Source organism: Bombina bombina, chromosome 8 (genome assembly GCF_027579735.1).
Source record: "Bombina bombina isolate aBomBom1 chromosome 8, aBomBom1.pri, whole genome shotgun sequence".
NCBI classification, from domain to species: Eukaryota; Metazoa; Chordata; class Amphibia; order Anura; family Bombinatoridae; genus Bombina; species Bombina bombina.
Window position 1 is genome coordinate 152,400,163 of NC_069506.1, and position 27,637 is coordinate 152,427,799.

The 27,637-nt window shown below is 37.9% G+C and overlaps 1 protein-coding gene across 1 annotated transcript in view; it reads left to right on the plus strand.

Moving 5' to 3' along the window:
- Nucleotides 1–27,637, plus strand: part of LOC128638900 (carbonic anhydrase-related protein 10-like) — a gene marked incomplete at its 5' end in the record, with an annotated part of 449,343 nt that overhangs the window by 185,260 nt on the left and 236,446 nt on the right. The window contains one exon of the mRNA XM_053691030.1: nt 12,237–12,379. Coding sequence (XP_053547005.1) covers nt 12,237–12,379 — 143 coding nt within the window. The remainder of the gene's footprint in view (nt 1–12,236; nt 12,380–27,637) is intronic.

Sequence of the window (27,637 nt, forward strand, 5' to 3'; positions counted from 1 at the left end):
AACACAAAATCCTGACTCTTACATTCAAGGCCCTCAGTAACACTGCTCCCCTTATATTTCAGACCTCGTCTCCAAATCCTCTCCTGTCCCCTTCAATCTGCTCATGACCTCCTTCTTTCTTCCTCTCTTGCTACCTCCTCATAGAATGGCCCCTATTTTGTGGACTCTCCTCTAGTTTTCAAAGTTTCAAGCCCTTCTTAAAGACTCTACTGTTTAGGAATGCATACTCTATGCTCTAACCTTTTCTTACTATAGTTCATCTCCTCCTTTTGTCATCCCCTTGAACCCCATTAGCATGAAAGCTACAAGCCAAGCTGTCCTGTAGATCACCTTCATGAGACAACAAAAAATGAATATTGTATGGAGAATCAGAAGAAGTAATATCAAAGCGCCAAACAACAATGGCAGGGTCTGGATAAGATGAAATGAGTATTATTCAAGCAATAGCATTTTGAATAAGAAATTATAACGATGTGACAGTTTTGACAATTTAATGTAACAATAAAACAAATGATGTAACAATTTAAAACAATGTTGGTTAAAACAATGTTACAATAAAAACAAATAATCGAGGATCCAAGATTTTACAATTAGATAAAACCAGCTCCTACAGGAGATGACAAGAATAACAATAAAGTACAAATAAGTGGCTCCCTGTGTGGCGGCCTGTGGGCGTGTTGGAGCGGTGTGCTAAATACCTTATGTCTAAGGATTTAATGTGTCTGCTCTAATATTAAAAAAGCACGTAATGTTCAATAGGTAGATGCGTATACTTTTTGTTGATTATGTGTCAGAAAAAACTTGTGGAAAAACTATTACAAACAATATTTTGAAAATTGTGAAAAAACTGCTCTAAAAAACGATAGGCAGAGAACAGTGTGGATTGTGAAACTTCAGAAAAAATACAAAAAATGGTGCTTTTCTAAATGCAAGCTGTCTTCATAACTGGTTGACAGTTATAATAATAACAATGAGAATATAAAACAGTGAAAAAAGTAAAAAAGTGAAAAAGTAAAAAACGGTCTTCACAAATTTTGCAAATATATCCAGTGAGATGCAAAAAATCAAGTGAAAAAAGGAGAAAAAGCTAGTCTGTTCAATTGGTGTAAAACAGTCACATAACCAAAAATGAAGAGTCTTGATAAAGGTCAGTGGATGACCGAAACGCGTCGACTGGTGAGTGACATTCTGATATTATTATTCTTTTAAAAACCATCTACACTATTGTTTATTTCTTTTTTGGCAGAAGGACTTTTATCTGCAGCAAGTTGGATTTATTGTTTTGAAGACACATTTGCACCCTCAATCTTGGAGGAAAACCATCACACACACATCTTATATTTGACTTCATTTTTGGTTATGTGACTGTTTTACACCAATTGAACAGACTAGCTTTTTCTCCTTTTTTCACTTGATTTTTTGCATCTCACTGGATATATTTGCAAAATTTGTGAAGACCGTTTTTTACTTTTTCACTTTTTTACTTTTTTCACTGTTTTATATTCTCATTGTTATTATTATAACTGTCAACCAGTTATGAAGACAGCTTGCATTTAGAAAAGCACCATTTTTTGTATTTTTTCTGAAGTTTCACAATCCACACTGTTCTCTGCCTATCGTTTTTTAGAGCAGTTTTTTCACAATTTTCAAAATATTGTTTGTAATTGTTTTTCCACAAGTTTTTTCTGACACATAATCAACAAAAAGTATACGTATCTACCTATTGAACATTACGTGCTTTTTTAATATTAGAGCAGACACATTAAATCCTTAGACATAAGGTATTTAGCACACCGCTCCAACACGCCCACAGGCCGCCACACAGGGAGCCACTTATTTGTACTTTATTGTTATTCTTGTCATCTCCTGTAGGAGCTGGTTTTATCTAATTGTAAAATCTTGGATCCTCGATTATTTGTTTTTATTGTAACATTGTTTTAACCAACATTGTTTTAAATTGTTACATCATTTGTTTTATTGTTACATTAAATTGTCAAAACTGTCACATCGTTATAATTTCTTATTCAAAATGCTATTGCTTGAATAATACTCATTTCACCTTATCCAGACCCTGCCATTGTTGTTTGGCGCTTTGATATTACTTCTTCTGATTCTCCATACACTTTTGACCGCTAGGGGTCAATTTATTAGAGCTAAGGGTCTCCATTGTAGTAGGCGCTCAGTGACAGACTTCATTTACCAAAAAATGAATATTGTGATAGGTCTATCTGTACGTCAGATGCTGAATGTAAATTTGAACATTAAAATTTGAAAGTTAAAATTTGAAAGTTAAAAGTACTTATACAAGTACCATATAAAGAACAATCCGCAAATAATACTCCTAAAATTGCACCTAAAAGGGAATGATATCAAAAATATATAAAAAAAAACAAACTAACAGTATTAGATGTCACAAATAGAGACACAATACAAATAGGACAACAGTTGATATTAAGTTATGTTCCTAAAAGTTCTTAATGTCCCAGAAAGTTGAGACCCTTATATAGGGGATAGGTAAAGTACCTTATTGTGAGTATACAAACTCTTATTTCCTGGAAAATATAGGGACCTTTATCCAGACATTAAATCCCGGTGAGGGTGACGCTAGTTGGTGCAGCCTTTTTCAAACCATGCAATCCCTCCAGTGGTTCAGGGTATTCAAAGAACATGTAAAAGACAAAGAGAGAAGGCGGACATGAAGCACAACTCAAGTGAAGATTTATTACATCAATAAAACATGCAATGAACAATGTTGCACTTACTAGATTAAAATGTAGTGTGAGCATGTAGAAAATATAAGGATGGTAATTCCCCTTAAGACCGTGATTGGGCGTAGTTGGCAACAGCCCTCTTCACTGACAGCAGTCACTATAAGGATTCCGGATCCCCTACTGGAACGGCCGTTGTGGATCAGGTCAGGAGTCAGCTTGTACGTTATCAGCTGTTAGTATAAGGCTGCCTTCTATGGGCTTCGGCCGGTCTGCGGGTAGGTCACTTAACTACCTGCTGTAATTGCTTCTTTACTCATAACAGTGATTGCAGTGTGTGAACAAACACGTTGAAGAAAGCCTTATACCAACAGCTGATAAAGTACGAGCTGACTCCTGACCTGATCCACAACGGCTGTTCCAGTAGGGGATACAGAATCCTTACAGTGACTGCTGTCAGTGAAGAGGGCTGTTGCCAACTACGCCCAATCACAGTCTTAAGGGGAATTACCATCCTTATATTTTCTACAAGCTCACACTACATTTTTATCTAGTAAGTGCAACATTGTACGTTGCGTGTTTTATTGTATAATAAATCTTCACTTGAGTTGCGCTTCATGTGCGCCTTCTCTCTTTTTCTTTTACATCAGCTTCATGAGAGCTGATTTACAACAGGGTAATTCTCAGCAGGGCCCTCTACGAATTTGTCTCCCATAAATGCAACGTTGCATATTATACCTATGTTTATAGCACTGTAGAATTTGTTTTTGATCTACAAATAACAGAAAATACTACTAATAATAAACACATATCTTTATGGTTCTGGAGCACAACAGGTTAATAGCACACATCACCTATTAGCATAACTATACACTATAAAAGGGTAGAAATCAACACACAGGCGCTTCAACCTATAATGCAATCATTAAACCCACAACTCACCATTCTGGTAGGTTAACAATGCAGAAAACACGTTTGTGCTGTTTTTCGGAGGTAACAAAGGTAGCATCAATATAAGATTGTGATTACTAGAAAGACACACTAACAATAACTCACCACTTGTAATATGAACTATGATAGCGTTAGCCATAAGCTATACAATGAAAGTATAGGGTGCGCTAAAAAATGTCAACCTCAATAACATTCTCTGATCCAACTAAATTACCATTTGTAAAAGCAGATTGTGCTCTATTCTTAGTGGAGGACCGAGATATGGATAGTTACCCTGCACTATCAATAGTCCTCCACTAATCTAGGCTAATATTTTTCCCAAATGAATTATTTAAAAAAAAAATATGATGCTTATTTTTTTTTCACTTTGATGTTTTATAAATGCATCTTTAATATGTTTAATGATAATTTCTCTGATTAATTAAACATCACAGCTTTTTATACATAGGATATTAACATCAATAGTTCACAATATAATTTCAATAGCACAGCTAACAAGTAAGCAGTGCAGCTGTTGTTATATAGGTTTAAACCATTTTTAATGAACGTTTTTTATTTACAAGCTGGTTTTAATTTCTAATAATAGACTTTGAAAACCTTGCTTAAAAAATGGCAAAAAAAAAAACGCCCAAATAACCCTTACTACACTTTTACCAAAATCAAAAGTAGAAATTCAGATACTGCAATACTTTACAGATGACCTCTGTCAAATGTGGTAAAGACATCAAATTGTGTAGTGGTGGTTCTAAAATAATTGTTCTAGATATTGTTTATTTATGCAGAATATGAAAACATATTATTGGACAGGTTTTGTGTGATATAATCTAGACCAATAATACAAATGTTATTAAAGATCTACCAAACCACCGTAAGAGAAGACAGTAATGTCTAAGGGCTCCAATCGGCTGGAGAAAAATGTTCCCAGTTAGGAAACCTGTCTGTCCAATTAGCAAACCAGGCAGCTGCCTGCAGTTATCATTGTGCCGGTGGCCACTCATGAAACACCACCCCTTTCTCTCCCACAACCAATCGTGCAACAGCAGGAGTTGTCAATCACTCTGCTCTTACCACAAAACCTGTCCAATGAACCAATCCATATTGGTTCAGGGTTGATTGTATTCCTCCACTTAATAGGTGGTTGAGAGGTTAAGAAATAGCAGTCTTAAAACAAGCGTGCACACAAAAGCTCCAAATCTGCATCCTCAGCTTGGAGTCCTTAATTGTTATTTTTATTGGAAGATGTGTTAATTTTTTTAAGGAAATTACAAGTAATAGCCACAGTGTAATTCCCTGGTTATAGTAAGTATGAACCTCGTGGAAAAATTGGAGTCGTATCACCCAATTTCATTGTTAAACACGGATTACAAGCTTTTAACAAGTATCCTTGCAGCCAGACTACAGAAAATTCTTGTTAACCTGATCCATGTAGATCAAACAGGTTTTTTAAAGGGGAGAACTTCCTTTATGAATTTACGGAAATGCCTCTTGACAGTTGAATATATCAACACCAGAAAGAAGCTTAATAAACTTGATACGGAGGATAAAGCTATTATCGCACTGGATGCTGAAAAAGCGTTCGATGCCATCAGCTGGGAACATTTGGTTTATACTTTAGATCAATTTGGCTTTAAAGGTCCTTTTCTCTCCTTTATACAGGCGCTTTATGATAAACCTAGATCGGCATTAATAGTTAACGGAGAATGTACAGAATATTTTCAATTATTTCGTGGAACCCGTCAAGGCTGTCCTTTGTCCCCCCTCTTGTTCAATCTGAGTATTGAACCTTTAGCTATTGCTCTCCGGAGCGCAATTAAGGGGATAAAAGTGGGCAACACGAATGCTCAAATATCCTTGTACGCGGATGATCTTTTAGTATTTCTTTCTAACACCCGGCAGGAGGTACCAGTGCTTCTGCACTTGCTTGAAACTTTTGGATCCTTTTCAGGATACACAATCAATTCAAAAAAATCGGAAATGCTATGGCTAAACCAGACTAGTGACTCTCATATGGCAATACCGTTTCAGGAAGTCAAATGTATTAGGTATCTAGGTATTTCCATATCAGCGTGCCCGGAGCATTGGTATAGGGCAAATTTTTCTGTGGTTATCAATAAAATTATGGAGGATATGAGAAAATGGTCATTCTTTTCCCTTTCATTGGCTGCTAAAATTAACTTAATCAAAATGATCGCTCTACCTAAATTGCTATATGTGATGCAGAATATTCCTCTTTTTCTACAAAAAGCTGATTTAAAACAACTTAATGCAGCGTTTGTGCGATTCTTATGGGATAAAACTAAAGTAAAGCTATCCCTAAAAAGGTTGTATCAGCCTAAAGAACAGGCTGGCCTGAGTTTCCCTTCGATTCAAAAGTATAATCTCGCATGTCTAATAAAAATAGTTCCGGATTGGCTAACGGAGAAATGGTTTTTGACACTTAGAGAGATGGAAAAAGATATGTTCAAACCTTATTCGCTAAAAGCATTAGTTCACTCTAATCAGAAAGAATGGCCATTAGAACTTAAAATTATGAACACTTTTAAAAATCCTATAATTGCCTGGCATAAGTTATGTCATGCTTTGAATATTAATTTTCAATGTTCTAAATATCTCCCTATACAAAATAATCCGATATTTCCGGCAGGGTACGAAACGGATGTGTTTAAAAGGTGGAAAGCACAAGGACTTGAATCATTCATGCAGTGTATTGATTTGGTTAACTATGAGATACATACATTTAGTGCTATGAAAGAAAAATTTATTCTCCCAAACCATGATCTATTTGGATTCTTTCAAGTTAGGCATTTTCTGAATACACAACAGCTACAAGATTTTAACCGGAACTGGGAGAGAGTATACATGGGTCTAAATTGGTTCTAAAAGGGAAAGGTTGCCATATCACAATGGTATAACCTTCTGCTGCTAAAAGAAGGACAAGTTTTGATGCAATGCTTACAAGAAAAATGGGCCCGGGACTTACCTGGTATAGAGTCTAAAACAATTGAAAAGAGCATATCAAGGGCATGGGTAGCGACGCCACTATTATCTTGGCGTGAATCCCATATTAAATTAATAAATAGAGTTTATATTACGCCAGAGGATGTCGGAAGATGGAATAGAGCCCAGATTTTTTCTTGCTCACGTTGCAGTATGCATAATGCCAACCTGATGCACTGCATATGGGACTGCCCAAAAGTAAATCAATTTTGGTGCAAAGTATCGTTTTGGCTTTCCCGGATATTAAAGTATGTAGTAACTTTGGATAAGGCGGAGATTGTTTTCTTGAGGAGATATAGGGATCGGGAGGAGAATACTGTTTTTATTAATTTCATAATACTTTGTGCAAGAAATGTTATATTTTCCTCGTGGAAGTCTAATAAACAACCTTCCCTCAATAGGCTGCTTAATTTAGTAGAGGCTAAGATGATTTTGGAACAATTTGAAACTTCACTTATCTCTGAAAGTGAAATTGATAACTTTTTTAGAAAATGGAGTGATTATATTTTCTCAAATCCTATAGAGATACAAATAAGATTTATTTCCCCCTTCAAACATTCTAATTGGATTCAAACTGCCTTATTAAGGGGTGAAATCAGTAGTGAGATTCTTGTATAAAGCCTTTAATTAAGGTTAGAGTGGGCAGACAGTGGGGTAAATATAATGGTTTTTTCTTTTTTTTTTTTTTCCTCTCCTCTTTCTCTCTTTCTTGTTTTTTTTTTTTTTCTTTTTCTTCTTTGTTTTTGTGTTCGCTTTTCTGTGTTTGTGTTATAAATATAAAAATCTCCAACAAGTGCATGAATGCCTGTCGGCCTTAAATTTGAATTAAATTAATACAGGGCATTTAAATAGGAAAAGGTGTTATGGGCCCGCTTTAGGGCCGATTAAGTGGCCCCTAGTTAGCTTTAGACACATCTTAATAAATTGCAGTCCTTAGGTACAGGTCTTATGTGTCTAGGGATATAGATGTTGTTAATTTATTTAACTATGGTTTAAATTTTTCTCGACAATATAGATACAGGTGTTAATTAAACTTGTAAGGTAGAAGTTTATTATTACTATTGTGTTTATAGGGGCCAAAATAAACAGGATTATGTTGTTTTATAATGCTCGGGATCATTAACCCTGCGTGGTGTAATGATCTAGTAATATTGGCTAATTGATGTATTTTGCTTTGTTGGATAATAAATAAAATTAAAAAAAAAAAAAGTATGAACCTAATCTGTAAAACTATGTCAAACGACTCAACATTTTAAAATTCTTTTAATATTATGGTTTAAAAAAGTAGCTTATTTTATACCAGCATGATTCCATGTAAAAGCTGTGTCTGTGCTTCTAAGCATCTCAGACAGAACATCTGGCAGTATTGAAGATATGTTTAATTAATTTTAAAGTTGTTTTATTTATATCATCAGATGATAATGAAAACTCTTAATGGGTACAGTAAAGTAATTCCTGTGATTGAGTAAACAAAGGTAATAGAATATATGCATGATGACATTTTAGTGCAAAACGTGAAAATATAAATGCTACATAAGTACAACATGAATTATCATAAATTAGGTTAATGCAAATTTACTCCAACAAAGGATGAAATAAAAGTTCTTGAAGACAGAGCTCAAATCATAACGGTGTATTTATTCAAGGACAAATACAGGTGAACACCACTCCACACACACCTCAGCTACATCCAATGTATTTGTCCTTGAATAAATACACTGTTATGATTTGAGCTCGGTCTTCAAGAACTTTTATTTCATCCTTTGTTGGAGTAATTTGTAAAGCGGAGCAGCAATGGAGAGTGCTGCGGAAGAAATTCTGGTCACAAGTTTTTAGCAGGCAACGCTGTTCGGTGAGGTGGAATACAGGTATTTTCTTTCCGCCATCCTGCAAGTGTGGGGCCGATTAACAGTGAGTAACCTGGTTGTTGGTATGTTCATAACACGGAGGCTGACTCAAGGCAACTCAAAAATGCTTCTTTATTATCAATAGTAATACGAGATTTTCTACCTGAAATACTTTGAAGTGAAAGTTGCATCTTTGAGCAAATTATATTTTACTGTTATACGTACTGAGCCTAGCGTTCTGACAACTTACACAGCTGAAAATATATACTTAGAACATTGGGTGCACTGTTTATGGGAATGATCCATGAATGTTCTATGTGAAGAACTCGATAATAGTCTCTTGTCCTGTAATAATACCTGATAACTTTCTACACTATCAGAGATTGGTGGTGCCGTGATTCACTTGAGTATTTACAAATTTAGCAATAGGTATATTACAATTTCTACCATGGCCTAACTACACAGTATTGCAATTGTGGGTGTGTTAAATAATGCAAATTTAGGAGAGTGAGACATGCTAATTATTTGAGTTGTGTTATGAGTAGTGATGAGTCAAAAACAGGTTTTAAACATATAAAATATATGTTAGTGTGGTATACAATCAAAGATAGTAAGATATATATTTTTATATATATATATATATATATATATATATATACGTATATACAGTATGTATATATATATATATATATATATATATATATATATATATATATACAGTATATATAATCTTCCTCCCTTTAAGTTAGAGAATCAGGCCCCTAATAATGAGCTTCAAATTTTAATAAAAACACTACATAACAGAGATGACAGGCACAGTTTTGCTTTTTTAAGGTACATACATATATAAATTTATTAAAAATGAACGAATATACAGGGAGTGCAGAATTATTAGGCAAATGAGTATTTTGACCACATCATCCTCTTTATGCATGTTGTCTTACTCCAAGCTGTATAGTCTCGAAAGCCTACTACCAATTAAGCATATTAGGTGATGTGCATCTCTGTAATGAAAAGGGGTGTGGTCTAATGACATCAACACCCTATATCAGGTGTGCATAATTATTAGGCAACTTCCTTTCCTTTGGCAAAATGGGTCAAAAGAAGGACTTGACAGGCTCAGAAAAGTCAAAAATAGTGAGATATCTTGCAGAGGGATGCAGCACTCTTAAAATTGCAAAGCTTCTGAAGCGTGATCATCGAACAATCAAGCGTTTCATTCAAAATAGTCCACAGGGTCGCAAGAAGCGTGTGGAAAAACCAAGGCGCAAAATAACTGCCCATGAACTGAGAAAAGTCAAGCGTGCAGCTGCCAAGATGCCACTTGCCACCAGTTTGGCCATATTTCAGAGCTGCAACATCACTGGAGTGCCCAAAAGCACAAGGTGTGCAATACTCAGAGACATGGCCAAGGTAAGAAAGGCTGAAAGACGACCACCACTGAACAAGACACACAAGCTGAAACGTCAAGACTGGGCCAAAAAATATCTCAAGACTGATTTTTCTAAGGTTTTATGGACTGATGAAATGAGAGTGAGTCTTGATGGGCCATATGGATGGGCCCGTGGCTGGATTGGTAAAGGGCAGAGAGCTCCAGTCCGACTCAGACGCCAGCAAGGTGGAGGTGGAGTACTGGTTTGGGCTGGTATCATCAAAGATGAGCTTGTGGGGCCTTTTCGGGTTGAGGATGGAGTCAAGCTCAACTCCCAGTCCTACTGCCAGTTTCTGGAAGACACCTTCTTCAAGCAGTGGTACAGGAAGAAGTCTGCATCCTTCAAGAAAAACATGATTTTCATGCAGGACAATGCTCCATCACACGCGTCCAAGTACTCCACAGCGTGGCTGGCAAGAAAGGGTATAAAAGAAGAAAATCTAATGACATGGCCTCCTTGTTCACCTGATCTGAACCCCATTGAGAACCTGTGGTCCATCATCAAATGTGAGATTTACAAGGAGGGAAAACAGTACACCTCTCTGAACAGTGTCTGGGAGGCTGTGGTTGCTGCTGCACGCAATGTTGATGGTGAACAGATCAAAACACTGACAGAATCCATGGATGGCAGGCTTTTGAGTGTCCTTGCAAAGAAAGGTGGCTATATTTGTCACTGATTTGTTTTTGTTTTGTTTTTGAATGTCAGAAATGTATATTTGTGAATGTTGAGATGTTATATTGGTTTCACTGGTAAAAATAAATAATTGAAATGGGTATATATTTGATTTTTGTTAAGTTGCCTAATAATTATGCACAGTAATAGTCACCTGCACACACAGATATCCCCCTAAAATAGCTATAACTAAAAACAAACTAAAAACTACTTCCAAAACTATTCAGCTTTGATATTAATGACTTTTTTGGGTTCATTGAGAACATGGTTGTTGTTCAATAATAAAATTAATCCTCAAAAATACAACTTGCCTAATAATTCTGCACTCCCTGTATATATGTATATTAATTCATTTTTAATTAATTTATACCAGTATGTATGTATTATAAAAAAAAAAAGCTGTGCCCGTCATCTTTGTTATGTAGAGTCTTATTCTCTAAAGCTCTCTAGTCTGGCTAAATTGTATAAAATTCCTTGTCAATATTACAAGGCCCCTCAGGAATTGTTTTAAAAACAATTTTAAACTTGTGAACTGTGTATCTAATGATCAATGGGAGTTGACTAATATGCGTTATGTTAAAGTAATGGTAAAATCCCTCCAAGTGCATTACATATTTATAAATGTTAAGCATCAATAGTTTAATGTATGTTTGCTTAAAGTGATTGTCAATTTAGATGAATCGGTTCCCGGTTTTTAATAATCCTATTAAAAACAGGGGCACTTTAATTCATAAAAATTTGCATTTCACTTGTTTTTCTTCAAATACTTACTTTTTATTCCTGTAAGCCGCTGCAGCGCTTCCTCCGCCCATCGCAAGCCCTCTTTGCGGGTCCAAAATGATCAATCCGGCTTCCTCCAATCACGGCGGTGCCTCAGGCCAAGATTCCCCCGGGGGGAAGCCGTGATTGGAGGAAGCCGGATTCATCATTTCTGACGTATGAAGAGGCTTCTGACGGCCGGGAGAATCGTTGGAGCGGTTGTGAAGATTAAAAGGTAAGTATTTGAAGAAAATGAGTGAAATTTAAATTTTAATTAATTAAAGTGCCCTTGTTTTTAATAGGATTATTAAAAACTGGACACTGATTCATCTAAATTGACATTCACTTTAAGTAATGAAAGTGCATCCTTGTTTATGCAATACATTTATAAGGATGTAACACACTCAGTAAAACCAGATATATTTATTGTTAAGCTATGCATCTGCTGCCCAAGTTGTTCAAACTACACTTATTCCTTAATATGTTTCCCAAACAAGCAGAGGTTTTTGATGAAAGTTTATTACTTGGAATACCATATGCTAGCCTGGAATTCAGCCATATGCTCATGTATTTAAAGCAGGTCACTGAAGATAATTGTGCATTGGAGACCTTCTTGGTTCAGCCAATATTTTTATAGGCTGTGAGTTGGACCATTGACCAACCTGAAAATTTAACTTAAAACAAAATACAGATTTTATAATAGTCAGGTACCAAATAAAGTAGAGGTAGAAAAATAAGCTCAGAAACACACCTCTATTATCTCAATTATTGTATGACCATTCAATTATTTTATAAGAAATTTAGAATATTAATAGTTGTACAATGGGTTAATTTTCTTTGGGTTTCATGTTTTTTTTTATTCCTTTTAGGTCCAGCATTTTGGGGACTGGTGAACTCTGCTTGGAATTTGTGTACAATCGGCAAACGGCAATCACCCATTGATATTAACACAAGCCAAATTATCTTTGATCCATTCCTACCTCCTCTCCGCCTGACAATGAATGATGACAAGGTATTTGTGTAACGGAATCTGAACTGAAAGGTTTTTTGTATAATTTATTTGGTTTACTTTTTATATGGAAAGTGCTAGCAATCATATAATTGAGAACCAAAGTGTGACAGAGGCTGCACTAGATAACCAGTTTATTTTATAAAAAAATTACATATTCCACAGTTCCACCAAATCATCATACACATAAAATAATTCAAAACATACATTGGGTATAACACAAGGCAGAAATAGGATGAAAAACAATTATATAAACAAAGCTTTTGTTAGTATAGCACCCTGTTATATTTCATACATGCTCTGGGAACCTAGTGTATTTTACACACACCAGAGAGTCCATATGTGCCAGTAATCAAGGCAAATCCACCTAGTTTTATTGTCCAGATCCAAAGGTGTCAGTAAAAGCTCCACATGGGACAGATCTTTATCTATAGAGATAACCATAGGTATTGCCATACTATAGTAACACAATCTGGGCACTTAGTGTGAACTCAAATGCTCCGGATTAACGTGTACCTCCAGATCACTGATTGATTTAATGTCATGCAGCACTGGGAACACTAAAGAACAATCCCATCCAGGATAATACTCATTCAACTTCTTCACAGTATCAAACCTTAGTGGTTCCTTTAATCAGGGTATGTGGAGACACAATTGTGTAAAATGAGTGGTTTTGTAAACAGGCGTTTCATCTATTTCTATCTCACAACAGTGTAATTCCTATTCTCCCCAGACGCAGCACACAATGCATTTACCAAAAGTGTTAAAGGGAAATTGAAAATAATAATAGAATACTATTGTGTGATTGTTATTGGATTAACACATTTAAGTGACTGTCAGTTACTATAAAACTGGAAAATTTGAAGTTAATTGGTTGAGTAGTTTTTGAGATAGCTAAGCTTTAGTTGTTTTTTCTTTTAAATATGGTGGTATGGATTTTTTTGTCAAAAGTACAACAAAAAACACATTTCTTTTGTGCTAAAGTACAGACAGTTTTTTTTCTCTAAATCAATTTTCAATCTGTTACGCGTGTGTTTGTTTTTTAATTGCATCACTTGACACTGAGTTATTAACAGCTTCTATACTTGTCCAAGCGAACTGTCTAAGTAACAGACGGCATAATATTAAACAAGTCAGCACAGTTAGCTTACATGTCCTATACAAATGTCATTTTTAACAATATAAAGATCCTAAGCTATCTATGTATCTATTTAATTATTTTTTATAATGAATGTTTATAACTTTATAATAAACATAGAGACATTTGAGAATTGAGCAGTTAAAGGACTAGTCAACACAGTAGATTTGCATAATCAACAAATGCAAGATAACAAGACAATGCAATAGCACTTATTCTGAACTTCAAATGAGTAAAAAATGTTTCTGACAATTTTAAAAGTTATGTCTTTTTCCACTCCCCCTGTACCATGTGACAGCCATCAGCCAATCACAAATGCATACACGTACCATGTGACAGCCATCAGCCATTCACAAATGCATACACACTTATTCTTGCACATGCTCAGTAGGAGCTGGTGACTCAAAAAGTTTAAATATAAAAAGACTGTGCACATTTTGTTAATGGAAGTAAACTGGAAAGTTGTTTAAAATAGCATGCTCTATCTGAATAATGAAAGTTTAATTTTGATTGAGTGTCCCTTTAAAACTGATTTTCATGCATGGTTTAAGCACTAGGTAAAATAATTTAGAGAAAGGAGTTGTTTATAAACACATTTCAGTTGTGTCTATTTTCTATGGAACATCATTATGAAAAGAGAAACTGCTAACAGAAGAACAGTATGATGGTTTACTGTAGTGGAACTGTTGGTGCCTTTCATGCTAAAATTTGGTGGATTAATTCCCATTGCATAAAAGTGATTGTTTTTAAGTAAGTTCTTTATGATTTTGTTGTGTGCATCCAAACTTTTTACAACCCACGTTTATTTGTTGTTTATTTGGTTAATGCTTATGTCTTTTAAATACTGATGCTTTTATTTCAATTCCTAATTCTCTTTTTAAAATACTCTTGCATGTTTGCTTTGTGACATTATCTTAAAAATAAAAATTACTGTAATCCTTACACTAAAACTCACAGCTCATGATAAATTGTTCTCAACCTACAAAAATGTTCTCAGGTCATTGGCAAAAATGGTGGTTTACCTTGTTAACGAGAGCAGATTTATGGTTCAAATACCCCTATATTCTTGGTTATAGCACTTTGTGTTACAATGCAAACCATTCGACTGCTTCAGTTTAATTATATATGTATTTTAGAAATCCAGAAATGTAATTATGAAAAATATTATTACTGAGTTTGGGTTCTCATTCAGACATTCCTAACCCAGTTAACCCAACACATTATTGTACTTAATGTAAATTTGATATTTAAACTTTGTAAAGGCCCCCCAAAAATATTTTAAAACCATTTTTTGCTCAATTAGGAGGAGCTGGTTGCAGGGTCATTTTTTTTAGGTGAACTTGCATGTAGCATTTTGGAGGAGTTTCCATTAAGAAATTGCTTTAACACTTCTTGGAGTGAGGGGAGTTTAAGTTCTAGGTTTTCTGGCTTTTGAATTTTTGAATGGGACCCTAAACATCAACATTAACATACATTTTTATGTATATTTAGTATATGGGGCTGAATTATCAAGCTCCGAAAGGAGCTTGATGCCCCTTATTTCCAGCGAGCCTTCAGGCTCACCGGAAGCAAAAGTTATGAAGCAGCTCTGAGGCGGCAGACAGAAATCAACCCGATCGAATACGATCGGGTTGATTGACACCCCCTGCTAGTGACCGATTGGCCGCAAATCTGCAGGAGGCAGTATTGCACAAGCAGTTCTGGGGAACTGCTTTTGCAATGATAAATGCCGACAGCGTATGCTGTCGGCATTTATCGATGTGCAGCGGACATGATATGCTACATTGTATCATGTCCGCTCACACTTTGATAAATATGCCCCTTTGTGTGCATTTATGTATGTGCGTTTTAGGGATTTGAGACATTCAAAAAAATTAAAGGATTTTTAACACATTTGTTGGTTTCGAACTTCGAGTGTTTGTACAACATTCTAACATTCATTTAACTTAATAGTTCAGGACCACAGCACTTTTCCATTTTCTGCCCATTTGGGACCAGGGCTATTTTTACATTTATGCGGTGTTTGTGTTTATCTGTAATTTTCCTCTTACTCATTCACTGTACCCACACATATTATATACCATTTTTTTTTGCCATTAAATGGACTTTCTAAAGATACCATTATTTTCATCATATCTTATAATTTACTCTAAAAAAATTATAAAATATGATGAAAAAATGGAAAAAAACATACTTTTTCTAGCTTTGACACCCAAAATCTGTTACACATCTACAACCTCCAAAAAACTCCCATGCTAAATAGTTTCTAAATTTTGTCCTGAGTTTAGAAATACCCAATGTTTACATGTTCTTTGCAAGTTATAGGGCAATAAATACAAGTAGAACTTTGCTATTTCCAAACCATTTTTTTTTTCAAAATTAGCAATAGTTACATTGTAACACTGATATCTGTCAGGAATCACTGAATATCCCTTGACATGTATATATATATTTTTTTTTTAGTAGACAACCCAAAGTATTGATCTAGGCCCATTTTGGTATATTTAATGCCACCATTTCACTTAAAAAAAATCGTTCACTTTTTCACAAACTTTATCTTTGTCACTGAAATTATTTACAAACAGCTTGTGCAATTATGGCACAAATTTTTGTAAATGCTTCTCTGGGATCCCCTTTGTTCAGAAGTAGCAGACTTATATGGCTTTGGCGTTGCTATTTGGTAATTAGAAGTCCGCTAAATGCCGCTGCGCACCACAAATTTATTATGCCCAGCAGTGAAGGGGTTAATTAGGGAGCTTGAAGGGAGCTTGTAGGGTTAATTTTAGCTTTAGTGTAGTGTAGTAGACAACCCAAAGTATTGATCTAGGCCCATTTTGGTATATTTCATGCCGCCATTTCCCCACAAAATACAATCAAATAAAAAAAATAGTTCAATTATTCACAATTTTAGGTTTCTCACTGAAATTATTTACAAACTGCTTGTGCAATTATGGAACAAATGGTTGTAAAAGCTTCTCTGTGATCCCATTTGCTTATAAATGGCAGACATATATGGCTTTGGCGTTGCTTCTTGGTAATTAGAAGACTGCTAAATGCTGCTGCGCACCACACTTTTATGCCCAGCATTGAAGGGGTTAATTAGGTAGCTTATAGGGTTAATTTTAGCTTTAGTGTAGAGATCAGCCTCCCACCTGGCACATCCCACCCCCTGAACCCTCCCTGACCCCCCTCAAACAGCTCTCTTCGCTCCCCCACCTCACAATTGTCACTGCCATCTTAAGTACTGGCAGAAAGTCTGCTAGTACTAAAAAATAAAGCAGTTAAAAAAAAAAATAATTAACCCTCCCAATTGATTCTGCAGTGTTAGATCACCTCTTAGCCCCCAACTTCCCTGATCCCCCATACAACTCTCTAACCCTCCCCCCTCTACCTATTTGCCACCATCTTGGGTACTGGCAGCTGTCTGCCAGTACCCAGTTTGCCCCCAAAATATGTGTATTTTTTAATTTTTTATTACAAACACTTTTTCTGTAGTGTAGCTGCCCCCTCAATATCCTACCTCCCTCCCCCTCCCAGATCCCTTCCCCAAAGTCCTTAATTTCACCACCATTGGTGCAAAACAACATTTTTTTTCAAATAACAAGATTCGTACGTGCACCAGCCCCCCTGCGTCCCGCCCAGCTGCTTCCTCCAACTAAGTCGCAAGTCTCCTGTACCGGATCAGGAAGCTGACACATTGATGGGACGCCCACCCGCCCCCCAGCTGCTGCTCCCACCCACCAACGATCGCCGCCATCAATGCCCGATGCAGAGAGGGCTATAGAGTAGCTCTCTCTGCATCGGTGTCCAAAACAAGGTATTACAGTGATGCCTCAATACCGAGGCATCACTGTGACACCTTGAAAGTGGTTGAAACCCACCCACCACCGCTTGAAACCCCTTTGGACGTACAGGGTACGTCCTTGGTCACTAACTGACATTTTTGTAGGACGTACACTATACATCCTTGGTCCTTAAGGGGTTAAATGTAATCAATTTGATTTTTTCTTATTTGAATATTGCATAATTTGAATCGAATTATGCGATATTTGAATTATAAAAAATCTTAATCAGTATATTTGTAATAGTATTTCTAATGTTCTCTTTAAATGTAATATTCAAACTATACAATGTTATAGAAAATTCAAATCGATACCTTTGTATCTCTTATGTATCAATTTACTAAATTCCCTACCAAATTAACTATAAAACTTTTGAATGGCATTTATTAAATCAAATGTTACATTTGAAATTTTGAATGTGGATATTCAATTAAATTATGAATATTCGAAAATGAAAGTAACATTTGAAAACCAGAAACAAAATTTGATTACGAAATTTGAAATTATTTTCGTTCTTATCAGCATTCAATTGTTCAAAATGAATGTCCACAGGACTGTCCGTTCTACCAAGCGAATTGCACTTTCACCACATTTGCCCATCCCTAGAGCATGCCTGTGCGTCTATGTGTGCGTGTACAAGTGAGTGTACATGTGTGTGTGTGTACAAGTGAGTGTACATGTGTGTGTACAAGTAAGTGTACATGTGTGTGTACAAGTGAGTGTACATATGAGTGTGTACAAGTGAGTGTACATGTGTGTATAAGTGAGTATACATGTGTGTGTGTACAAGTGAGTATACATATGTGTGTGTACAAGTGAGTGTACATGTGTGTGTACTAGTGAGGGTACATGTCTGTGTATAAGTGAGTGCACATGTGTGTGTGTACAAGTGAGTGTACATGTGTGTATAAGTGAGTATACATATGTGTGTGTACAAGTGAGTATACATATGTGTGTGTACAAGTGAGTGTACATGTGTGTGTGTACAAGTCAGTGTACATGTGTGTGTGTGTACAAGTGAGTGTGCATGTGTGCGTGTACAAGTGAGTGTGCATGTGTGCGTGTACAAGTGAGTGTACATGTGTGTGTACAAGTGAGTGTACATGTGTGTGTGTACAAGTGAGTGTACATATGTGTGTGTTCAAGTGAGTGTACATGTGTGTGTACAAATGAGGGTACATGTGTGTGTACAAGTGAGTGTACATGTGTGTGTACAAGTGAGTGTACATGTGTGCGTGTACAAGTGAGTGTACATATGTGTGTGTACAAGTGAGTGTACATGTGTGTGTACAAGTGAGGGTACATGTGTGTGTACAAGTGAGTGTGCATGTGTGCGTGTACAAGTGAGTGTACATGTGTGTGTGCAAGTGAGTGTACATGTGTGTGTGTACAAGTGAGTGTACATATGTGTGTGTTCAAGTGAGTGTACATGTGTGTGTACAAGTGAGGGTACATGTGTGTGTACAAGTGAGTGTACATGTGTGTGTACAAGTGAGTGAACATGTGTGTGTACAAGTGAGTGTACATGTGTGTGTACTAGTGAGGGTACATGTGTGTGTACAAGTGAGTGTACAAGTAAGTGTGCATGTGTGCGTGTACAAGTGAGTGTACATGTGTGTGTGTATAAGTGAGTATATATATATGTGTGTGTACAAGTGAGTATACATATGTGTGTGTACAAGTGAGTGTACATGTGTGTGTACAAGTGATTGTACATGTGTGTGTGTACAAGTCAGTGTACATGTGTGTGTGTGTGTGTACAAGTGAGTGTGCATGTGTGCGTGTACAAGTGAGTGTGCATGTGTGCGTGTACAAGTGAGTGTACATGTGTGTGTGTACAAGTGAGTGTACATGTGTGTGTACAAGTGAGTGTACATGTGTGCGTGTACAAGTGAGTGTACATATGTGTGTGTACAAGTGAGTGTACATGTGTGTGTACTAGTGAGGGTACATGTGTGTGTACAAGTGAGTGTGCATGTGTGCGTGTACAAGTGAGTGTACATGTGTGTGTACATGTGTGTGTGTACAAGTGAGTGTACATATGTGTGTGTTCAAGTGAGTGTACATGTGTGTGTACAAGTGAGGGTACATGTGTGTGTACAAGTGAGTGTACATGTGTGTGTACAAGTGAGTGTACATGTGTGCATGTACAAGTGAGTGTACATGTGTGTGTACTAGTGAGGGTACATGTGTGTGTACAAGTGAGTGTACAAGTAAGTGTGCATGTGTGCGTGTACAAGTGAGTGTACATGTGTGTGTGTACAAGTGAGTGCACATGTGTGCGTGTACAAGTGAGTGTACATGTGTGTGTACAAGTGAATGTGAATGTGTGTGTACAAGTGAGTGTGCATGTGTGCGTGTACAAGTGAGTGTGCATGTACAAGTGAGTGTACATGTGTGTGTGTACATGTGTGTGTACAAGTGAGTGTGCATGTGTGCGTGTACAAGTGAGTGTGGATGTGTGCATGTACAAGTGAATGTACATGTGTGTGTACAAGTGAGTGTGCATGTGTGCGTGTACAAGTGAGTGTACATGTGTGTGTGTGTACAAGTGAGTGCACATGTGTGTGTGTACAAGTGAGTTTGCATGTGTGCGTGTACAAGTGAGTGTACATGTGTGTACAAGTGAGTGTGCATATGTGTGTGTACAAGTGAGTGTACATGTGTGTGTACATGTGAGTGTACAAGTGAGTGTACATGTGTGTGTACAAGTGAGTGTACATGTGTGTGTACAAGTGAGTGTACATGTGTGTGTGTGTGTACAAGTGAGTGTGCATGTGTGCATGTACAAGTGAGTGTACATGTGTGTGTACAAGTGAGTGTACATGTGTGTGTACAAGTGAGTGTACATGTGTGCGTGTACAAGTGAGTGTACATATGTGTGTGTACAAGTGAGTGTACATGTGTGTGTACAAGTAAGTGTACATGTGTGTGTACAAGTGAGTGTACATATGAGTGTGTACAAGTGAGTGTACATGTGTGTATAAGTGAGTATACATGTGTGTGTGTACAAGTGAGTATACATATGTGTGTGTACAAGTGAGTGTACATGTGTGTGTACTAGTGAGGGTACATGTCTGTGTATAAGTGAGTGCACATGTGTGTGTGTACAAGTGAGTGTACATGTGTGTATAAGTGAGTATACATATGTGTGTGTACAAGTGAGTATACATATGTGTGTGTACAAGTGAGTGTACATGTGTGTGTGTACAAGTCAGTGTACATGTGTGTGTGTGTACAAGTGAGTGTGCATGTGTGCGTGTACAAGTGAGTGTGCATGTGTGCGTGTACAAGTGAGTGTACATGTGTGTGTACAAGTGAGTGTACATGTGTGTGTGTACAAGTGAGTGTACATATGTGTGTGTTCAAGTGAGTGTACATGTGTGTGTACAAATGAGGGTACATGTGTGTGTACAAGTGAGTGTACATGTGTGTGTACAAGTGAGTGTACATGTGTGCGTGTACAAGTGAGTGTACATATGTGTGTGTACAAGTGAGTGTACATGTGTGTGTACAAGTGAGGGTACATGTGTGTGTACAAGTGAGTGTGCATGTGTGCGTGTACAAGTGAGTGTACATGTGTGTGTGCAAGTGAGTGTACATGTGTGTGTGTACAAGTGAGTGTACATATGTGTGTGTTCAAGTGAGTGTACATGTGTGTGTACAAGTGAGGGTACATGTGTGTGTACAAGTGAGTGTACATGTGTGTGTACAAGTGAGTGAACATGTGTGTGTACAAGTGAGTGTACATGTGTGTGTACTAGTGAGGGTACATGTGTGTGTACAAGTGAGTGTACAAGTAAGTGTGCATGTGTGCGTGTACAAGTGAGTGTACATGTGTGTGTGTATAAGTGAGTATATATATATGTGTGTGTACAAGTGAGTATACATATGTGTGTGTACAAGTGAGTGTACATGTGTGTGTACAAGTGATTGTACATGTGTGTGTGTACAAGTCAGTGTACATGTGTGTGTGTGTGTGTACAAGTGAGTGTGCATGTGTGCGTGTACAAGTGAGTGTGCATGTGTGCGTGTACAAGTGAGTGTACATGTGTGTGTGTACAAGTGAGTGTACATGTGTGTGTACAAGTGAGTGTACATGTGTGCGTGTACAAGTGAGTGTACATATGTGTGTGTACAAGTGAGTGTACATGTGTGTGTACTAGTGAGGGTACATGTGTGTGTACAAGTGAGTGTGCATGTGTGCGTGTACAAGTGAGTGTACATGTGTGTGTACATGTGTGTGTGTACAAGTGAGTGTACATATGTGTGTGTTCAAGTGAGTGTACATGTGTGTGTACAAGTGAGGGTACATGTGTGTGTACAAGTGAGTGTACATGTGTGTGTACAAGTGAGTGTACATGTGTGCATGTACAAGTGAGTGTACATGTGTGTGTACTAGTGAGGGTACATGTGTGTGTACAAGTGAGTGTACAAGTAAGTGTGCATGTGTGCGTGTACAAGTGAGTGTACATGTGTGTGTGTACAAGTGAGTGCACATGTGTGCGTGTACAAGTGAGTGTACATGTGTGTGTACAAGTGAATGTGAATGTGTGTGTACAAGTGAGTGTGCATGTGTGCGTGTACAAGTGAGTGTGCATGTACAAGTGAGTGTACATGTGTGTGTGTACATGTGTGTGTACAAGTGAGTGTGCATGTGTGCGTGTACAAGTGAGTGTGGATGTGTGCATGTACAAGTGAATGTACATGTGTGTGTACAAGTGAGTGTGCATGTGTGCGTGTACAAGTGAGTGTACATGTGTGTGTGTGTACAAGTGAGTGCACATGTGTGTGTGTACAAGTGAGTTTGCATGTGTGCGTGTACAAGTGAGTGTACATGTGTGTACAAGTGAGTGTGCATATGTGTGTGTACAAGTGAGTGTACATGTGTGTGTACATGTGAGTGTACAAGTGAGTGTACATGTGTGTGTACAAGTGAGTGTACATGTGTGTGTACAAGTGAGTGTACATGTGTGTGTGTGTGTACAAGTGAGTGTGCATGTGTGCATGTACAAGTGAGTGTACATGTGTGTGTACAAGTGAGTGTACATGTGTGTGTACAAGTGAGTGTACATGTGTGCGTGTACAAGTGAGTGTACATATGTGTGTGTACAAGTGAGTGTACATGTGTGTGTACAAGTGAGGGTACATGTGTGTGTACAAGTGAGTGTGCATGTGTGCGTGTACAAGTGAGTGTACATGTGTGTGTACAAGTGAGTGTACATGTGTGTGTACAAGTGAGTGTACATATGTGTGTGTTCAAGTGAGTGTACATGTGTGTGTACAAGTGAGGGTACATGTGTGTGTACAAGTGAGTGTACATGTGTGTGTACAAGTGAGTGTACATGTGTGCATGTACAAGTGAGTGTACATGTGTGTGTACTAGTGAGGGTACATGTGTGTGTACAAGTGAGTGTACAAGTAAGTGTGAATGTGTGCGTGTACAAGTGAGTGTACATGTGTGTGTGTACAAGTGAGTGCACATGTGTGCGTGTACAAGTGAGTGTACATGTGTGTGTGTACAAGTGAGTGTACATGTGTGTGTGTACAAGTGTACAAGTGAGTGTGCATGTGTGTGTGTACAAGTGAGTGTGTATGTGTGCGTGTACAAGTGAGTGTGCATGTACAAGTGAGTGTACATGTGTGTGTGTACATGTGTGTGTACAAGTGAGTGTGCATGTGTGCGTGTACAAGTGAGTGTGCATGTGTGCATGTACAAGTGAGTGTACATGTGTGTGTACAAGTGAGTGTGCATGTGTGCGTGTACAAGTGATTGTACATGTGTGTGTGTGTACAAGTGAGTGCACATGTGTGTGTACAAGTGAGTGTGCATGTGTGCGTGTACAAGTAAGTGTACATGTGTGTGTACAAGTGAGTGTACATATGTGTGTGTACAAGTGAGTGTACATGTGTGTGTACATGTGAGTGTACAAGTGAGTGTACATGTGTGTGTACAAGTGAGTGTACATATGTGTGTACAAGTGAGTGTACATGTGTGTGTACATGTGAGTGTACAAGTGAGTGTACATATGTGTGTACAAGTGAGTGTACATATGTGTGTACAAGTGAGTGTACATGTGTGTGTACAAGTGAGGGTACATGTGTGTGTACAAGTGAGTGTACATGTGTGTGTACAAGTGAGTGTACATGTGTGCATGTACAAGTGAGTGTACATGTGTGTGTACAAGTGAGTGTGCATGTGTGCGTGTACAAGTGAGTGTACATGTGTGTGTGTGTGTACAAGTGAGTGCACATGTGTGTGTACAAGTGAGTGTGCATGTGTGCGTGTACAAGTGAGTGTACATGTGTGTGTACAAGTGAGTGTACATATGTGTGTGTACAAGTGAGTGTACATGTGTGTGTACATGTGAGTGTACAAGTGAGTGTACATGTGTGTGTACAAGTGAGTGTACATGTGTGTGTACAAGTGAGTGTACATGTGTGTGTACAAGTGAGTGTACATTTGTGTGTGTGTACAAGTGAGTGTGCATGTGTGCGTGTACAAGTGAGTGTACATGTGTGTGTACAAGTGAGTGTACATGTGTGTGTACAAGTGAGTGTACATGTGTGCGTGTACAATTGAGTGTACATATGTGTGTGTACAAGTGAGTGTACATGTGTGTGTACAAGTGAGGGTACATGTGTGTGTACAAGTGAGTGTGCATGTGTGCGTGTACAAGTGAGTGTACATGTGTGTGTACAAGTGAGTGTACATGTGTGTGTGTACAAGTGAGTGTACATATGTGTGTGTTCAAGTGAGTGTACATGTGTGTGTACAAGTGAGGGTACATGTGTGTGTACAAGTGAGTGTATATGTGTGTGTACAAGTGAGTGCACATGTGTGCATGTACAAGTGAGTGTACATGTGTGTGTACTAGTGAGGGTACATGTGTGTGTACAAGTGAGTGTACAAGTGTGCATGTGTGCGTGTACAAGTGAGTGTACATGTGTGTGTGTACAAGTGAGTGTGCATGTGTGCGTGTACAAGTGAGTGTGCATGTGTGCATGTACAAGTGAGTGTGCATGTGTGCGTGTACAAGTGAGTGTACATGTGTGTGTGTACAAGTGAGTGCACATGTGTGTGTGTACAAGTGAGTGTGCATGTGTGCATGTACAAGTGAGTGTACATGTGTGTGTACAAGTGAGTGTACATATGTGTGTGTACAAGTGAGTGTACATGTGTGTGTACATGTGAGTGTACAAGTGAGTGTACATGTGTGTGTACAAGTGAGTGTACATGTGTGTGTACAAGTGAGTGTACATGTGTGTGTACAAGTGAGTGTACATATGTGTGTACAAGTGAGTGTACATATGTGTGTACAAGTGAGTGTACATGTGTGTGTACAAGTGAGGGTACATGTGTGTGTACAGTGAGTGTACATGTGTGTGTACAAGTGAGTGTACATGTGTGCATGTACAAGTGAGTGTACATATGTGTGTGTTCAAGTGAGTGTGCATGTGTGTGTACAAGTGAGGGTACATGTGTGTGTACAAGTGAGTGCACATGTGTGTGTGTACAAGTGAGTGTGCATGTGTGCGTGTACAAGTGAGTGTACATGTGTGTGTACATGTGAGTGTACAAGTGAGTGTACATGTGTGTGTACAAGTGAGTGTACATGTGTGTGTACAAGTGAGTGTACATGTGTGTGTGTGTACAAGTGAGTGTGCATGTGTGCGTGTACAAGTGAGTGTACATGTGTGTGTACAAGTGAGTGTACATGTGTGTGTACAAGTGAGGGTACATGTGTGTGTACAAGTGAGTGTGCATGTGTGCGTGTACAAGTGAGTGTACATGTGTGTGTGTACAAGTGAGTGTACATATGTGTGTGTTCAAGTGAGTGTACATATGTGTGTACAAGTGAGGGTACATGTGTGTGTACAAGTGAGTGTACATGTGTGTGTACAAGTGATTGTACATGTGTGCATGTACAAGTGAGTGTACATGTGTGTGTACTAGTGAGGGTACATGTGTGTGTACAAGTGAGTGTACAAGTAAGTGTGCATGTGTGCGTGTACAAGTGAGTGTACATGTGTGTGTGTACAAGTGAGTGCACATGTGTGCGTGTACAAGTGAGTGTACATGTGTGTGTGTACAAGTGAGTGTGCATGTGTGTGTGTACAAGTGTACAAGTGAGTGTATATGTGTGTGTGTACAAGTGAGTGTGCATGTGTGCGTGTACAAGTGAGTGTGCATGTACAAGTGAGTGTACATGTGTGTGTGTACATGTGTGTGTACAAGTGAGTGTGCATGTGTGCGTGTACAAGTGAGTGTGAATGTGTGCATGTACAAGTGAGTGTACATGTGTGTGTACAAGTGAGTGTGCATGTGTGCGTGTACAAGTGAGTGTACATGTGTGTGTGTGTACAAGTGAGTGCACATGTGTGTGTGTACAAGTGAGTGTGCATGTGTGCATGTACAAGTGAGTGTACATGTGTGTGTACAAGTGAGTGTACATATGTGTGTGTACAAGTGAGTGTACATGTGTGTGTACATGTGAGTGTACAAGTGAGTGTACATGTGTGTGTACAAGTGAGTGTACATGTGTGTGTACAAGTGAGTGTACATGTGTGTGTGTACAAGTGAGTGTACATATGTGTGTACAAGTGAGTGTACATATGTGTGTACAAGTGAGTGTACATGTGTGTGTACAAGTGAGGGTACATGTGTGTGTACAAGTGAGTGTACATGTGTGTGTACAAGTGAGTGTACATGTGTGTGTGTACAAGTGAGTGTACATGTGTGTGTACTAGTGAGGGTACATGTGTGTGTACAAGTGAGTGTGCATGTGTGCGTGTACAAGTGAGTGTACATGTGTGTGTACAAGTGAGTGCACATGTACATGTAATAAAATAACACACTCAAACTAAAACAAGCTGTTCCTTGTTCATTGCTTCATTTTCAATTATCTGGTTACTGCTTTGCATATGTTACTGGGAATAAGAAAAAAATAATGAGTACAGAAATGTATATTCATTGGCATAAACAGCTAACTCAAAAGAATAATGCAATAATACTGCATTGTCTTAGCTAAACCTATTCTGCACCAGCGACAGTGTGTAGGATTGTTAGATTAAATAGTTCTAAGCAATTATGAAAGAAGTGACACAGAAACTATTAATGTATTTAACACAACTCAAGCTTTTAACAAAGTTAATTACTATAATAATTTACACATTAAGCTTGTTACCAAAGAAAACTGAATGTCTAAGTTACGGTGTCAACTTGCAAGAATATTTAATTCAGGGTACAAAAGCATGATCCTTGAAGAATTTTATATACTTGAAATACCTTTCAGCTAGATTACGAGTTATGCACGCTATAGGGAAATTAACAAACGCAACAAAAGTTGCGTTATTTAACCCTCTATAGCGCTGCCATTACAAGTTTTCAAACAGCCGGCTTGTGCATGCGATATGGTGGTTTTAAGCTCCATACCGCACACAATTCAAGCGTTGTTTTGACGTGCTTGTGCAAGCTTTCCCCAAAGGCATCAATGGGGAGAGTGGGTCAGAAAACAACCTAACACCTGAAGCGCGGAATGAAAAGCTCCGTAACGCAGCCCCATTGAATTCTATGTGGAAAAAAAAGTTAAGTTTAAACCTAACACCCTAACATAAACCCCACGTCTAAACACCCCCGATATCGCCACCGCCTAAATAAATCAATTAACCCCTAATCTGCCACTCCCGATATCGCTGCCACTATACTAAAGTTATTAAAACCTATTCCCCTGTACCCCAACATCGCCCACACTATAATAAATATATTAACCCCTATTCTGCCGCTCCCCAACATCGCTGCCACTAAATAAAGTTATTAACCCCTAAACCTCTGACCTCCCACATTACTACCACTAAATAAACCAATTAACCCCTAAACCGCCAGCCCCCCACATCGCAACAACCTAAATTAAACTATTAACCCCTAAACCTAACTCTAAACCTAACTTAACCCTAACACCCCCTAACTTTAACATAATTAAACTAGAGGTAAATTAAAGTTACACGGCTAGATTACGAGTTTTGCGGTATGAGAGAAAAAGCAGCGTTAAGGCTCTTTTTCACTACCGCTGGTATTATGAGTCTTGCAGGTTTAGGGGCACCGCACACTTTTTTGGCCGCAACGCAACATAATTACCGCAGCTTTCAAAAAGTCCTTTTTCAATGGGACTTCCTTTGTGCCGGTATTACGAATCTGCCTGGGAGGCCAAAAAGTGAGCGGTACACCCTATACAGCCAAGATCGATACTGTAAACTGAAAGTCAGTAGTTATGAGTTTTA